General features: G+C 46.5%; 1 protein-coding gene across 1 annotated transcript; it reads left to right on the forward strand.

Annotated features, from left to right (window-relative positions):
• Window positions 1-1,636: 1,636 nt before the first annotated feature.
• LOC107118716 (bone morphogenetic protein 2-like) lies at window positions 1,637-2,319 on the forward strand (the record flags this gene model as incomplete). Its single annotated transcript, XM_015421071.1, has 1 exon — window positions 1,637-2,319. A coding segment is annotated over one exon (683 nt), but the record flags the coding sequence as incomplete, so codon positions are not given.
• Window positions 2,320-2,324: the final 5 nt, after the last annotated feature.

The following is a 2,324-nucleotide window of genomic DNA, read 5'->3' on the forward strand; positions in this document are numbered from 1 at the left end:
TTTAGATTGACACGATAGAAGGATAGGGAGGCTAGGAAATTAGGCATCCTACAGACACGGGAGAACAAGGAGAAGTGTGAATTATGGCTGGCTTTCACAAGGCGACACTAGCAGAAACTGTTATGACTGTAATCCTCGACTCGTTCTCTTGGCGTCTCGGTGAAACCCATGAGACTTCCAAATAAATACCCTGGCTAGTCAGTGTGGCAGGTTCAGTTCATTCATTCACAGTGTGCCTAAATTTAGCCACAGCTAGTCGATGTTTTTTTGCACGCGCTCTTTAAACATCTCGTGTGTGGCGGGGTGTTAAATTTGCTGGGTTAGGGTTCTCCTATACAGCCTAATTTACAAAACAGCTTTATGAGGAGCTGCTCTAGTCTAAGTCCCTGGACATCAGTAGGCTTAGAGCTTAGACTGTCGTAACTCTGCGTAAGTTTGCACTGCTAGAGATTTTCTTTAGATCTTGGTTCCCATGGGCAGCCACAGTTGCAAGGGCTGGTCCTGATTATTTGCCGCTTGGGAGTACGCTTTGCGCAAAAGCAATGTGTGATTAAGACACATCGGTCTGGATTTGCAACACATCTCTGCCAATAGGATGGGGGGGGTGGCATGGAACTGCCTTGCCTGCTCCCCCCAGCCCCAAATGATCCCTGAAATGCTGCTTCTGAGGAACAGGGGAGCCCAAAGAACAGCATGATGGAGCTGGAGGTCTGTACCCGCGTTTTGCAGGGGGCGCAAGCCATTATTTTGGATCTGTGAGTTTAAGTGCCATTAAGTCACTTTTGACTTATGGCGACCTGATGAATTAATGTTCACCGAAATGTCCTGTCATTGGCAGCCTTGCCCAGGTCTTGCAAAGTGAGGGCCAGGGGCTTCCTTTAGCGAGTCTGTTCATCTCATGTTGGTCCTTCCGCTTCCCCTGCTGCCTCCAACTTTTCTTAGCGTTATTGTCTTCTCCAGGGACTCTCGTCTTCTCGTAATGTGACCGGATTATGGTAGCCTCAGTTTAGTCAGTTTCCGCTTCTAGGGAGAGTTCAGGCTTGATTTGGTCTCGAACCCACCTAATCTGTCTTCTTGGCGGTCCACTGTATCTGTAAAACTCTCCTCTTAACACCACATTTGAATTTTTGGATAGGGAATTTAAACATCGTGAAACCTGTCACTCACGAACTTCTGGAAGAGGGTCCTGAGAGATTGACATAAAAGCAATAGCAAAGTGCTTTAAAAAAAATTCAAAAGAAATGCAATCCCTTTTTCCCTTGATCCTCAGTCGCTTTTTAATTACTCTCAATGATCCCCTGCCAACCACTGTTAATTTTTCCTTTAATGCCTTTGAATTCCACAGTGATGCCTCTTAATTCATTATGGCCACTTGGAATTCGCAGGTCCAAAGACATGACAGTGAATGAAGCACTATAACATCATGTTTCATCCACTGGCTTAAATGTCTAAAAAGACAAGATAATCCCCCTTTTTTTTATTGTTGTTGTGGTTGGAATCTTCAAATCCCTAAAGTAAGCATGTGTTGGCTTACGATTATGTTAATTTGAAAGGTGCCTGTAATACAGCAGTTCATTTTTAAAAATTATTTATCTAAGTTACTGATGGTGTTTTGCTTCCCTCCCCCCCGAAACAGAAACTCTGGAAGAGCTTCCAGAAAGAAGTGGGAGGACATCCCGACGTTTCTTCTTTAACTTGACATCTATCCCGAGTGGGGAGTTTATCACTTCGGCTGAGCTTCAGGTTTTTCGGCAACACCTCGAAGGTGCCTCCGAAACCAACAGCAGCTCTTACCATCGTATTAATATTTATGAAATAATCAAGCTGGAGAGTGAAGGTTCCCAGGACCCGGTCACGAGACTTCTGGACACTCGCTTGGTGCACCACAATGCCAGCAGATGGGAAACTTTTGATGTCACGCCCGCTATCATGAGGTGGATTGCACATGGACAGCCGAATCATGGGTTTGTGGTCGAAGTGGTCCATTTGGACAATGAGAGCAGCAGCGTCTCCAAGAGACACGTCAGGATCAGCCGGTCTTTGCACCAGGACAATGCGAGCTGGTCTCTGGTTAGGCCGCTACTAGTAACCTTTGGGCATGACGGGAAGGGGCAGCCTCTCCATAAGCGAGAGAAGCGCCAGGTGAAACACAAACAACGCAAACGCCATAAATCCAATTGTAAAAGGCATCCGCTGTATGTGGACTTCAACGATGTCGGGTGGAATGACTGGATAGTTGCCCCACCGGGTTATAGTGCCTTCTACTGCCACGGAGAGTGCCCCTTTCCTCTGGCAGATCATCTGAACTCCACCAACCATGCCAT

This window comes from Gekko japonicus, unplaced genomic scaffold (assembly GCF_001447785.1).
Source record: "Gekko japonicus isolate JY-2015 unplaced genomic scaffold, Gekko_japonicus_V1.1 scaffold8979, whole genome shotgun sequence".
Taxonomy (NCBI): Eukaryota; Metazoa; Chordata; class Lepidosauria; order Squamata; family Gekkonidae; genus Gekko; species Gekko japonicus.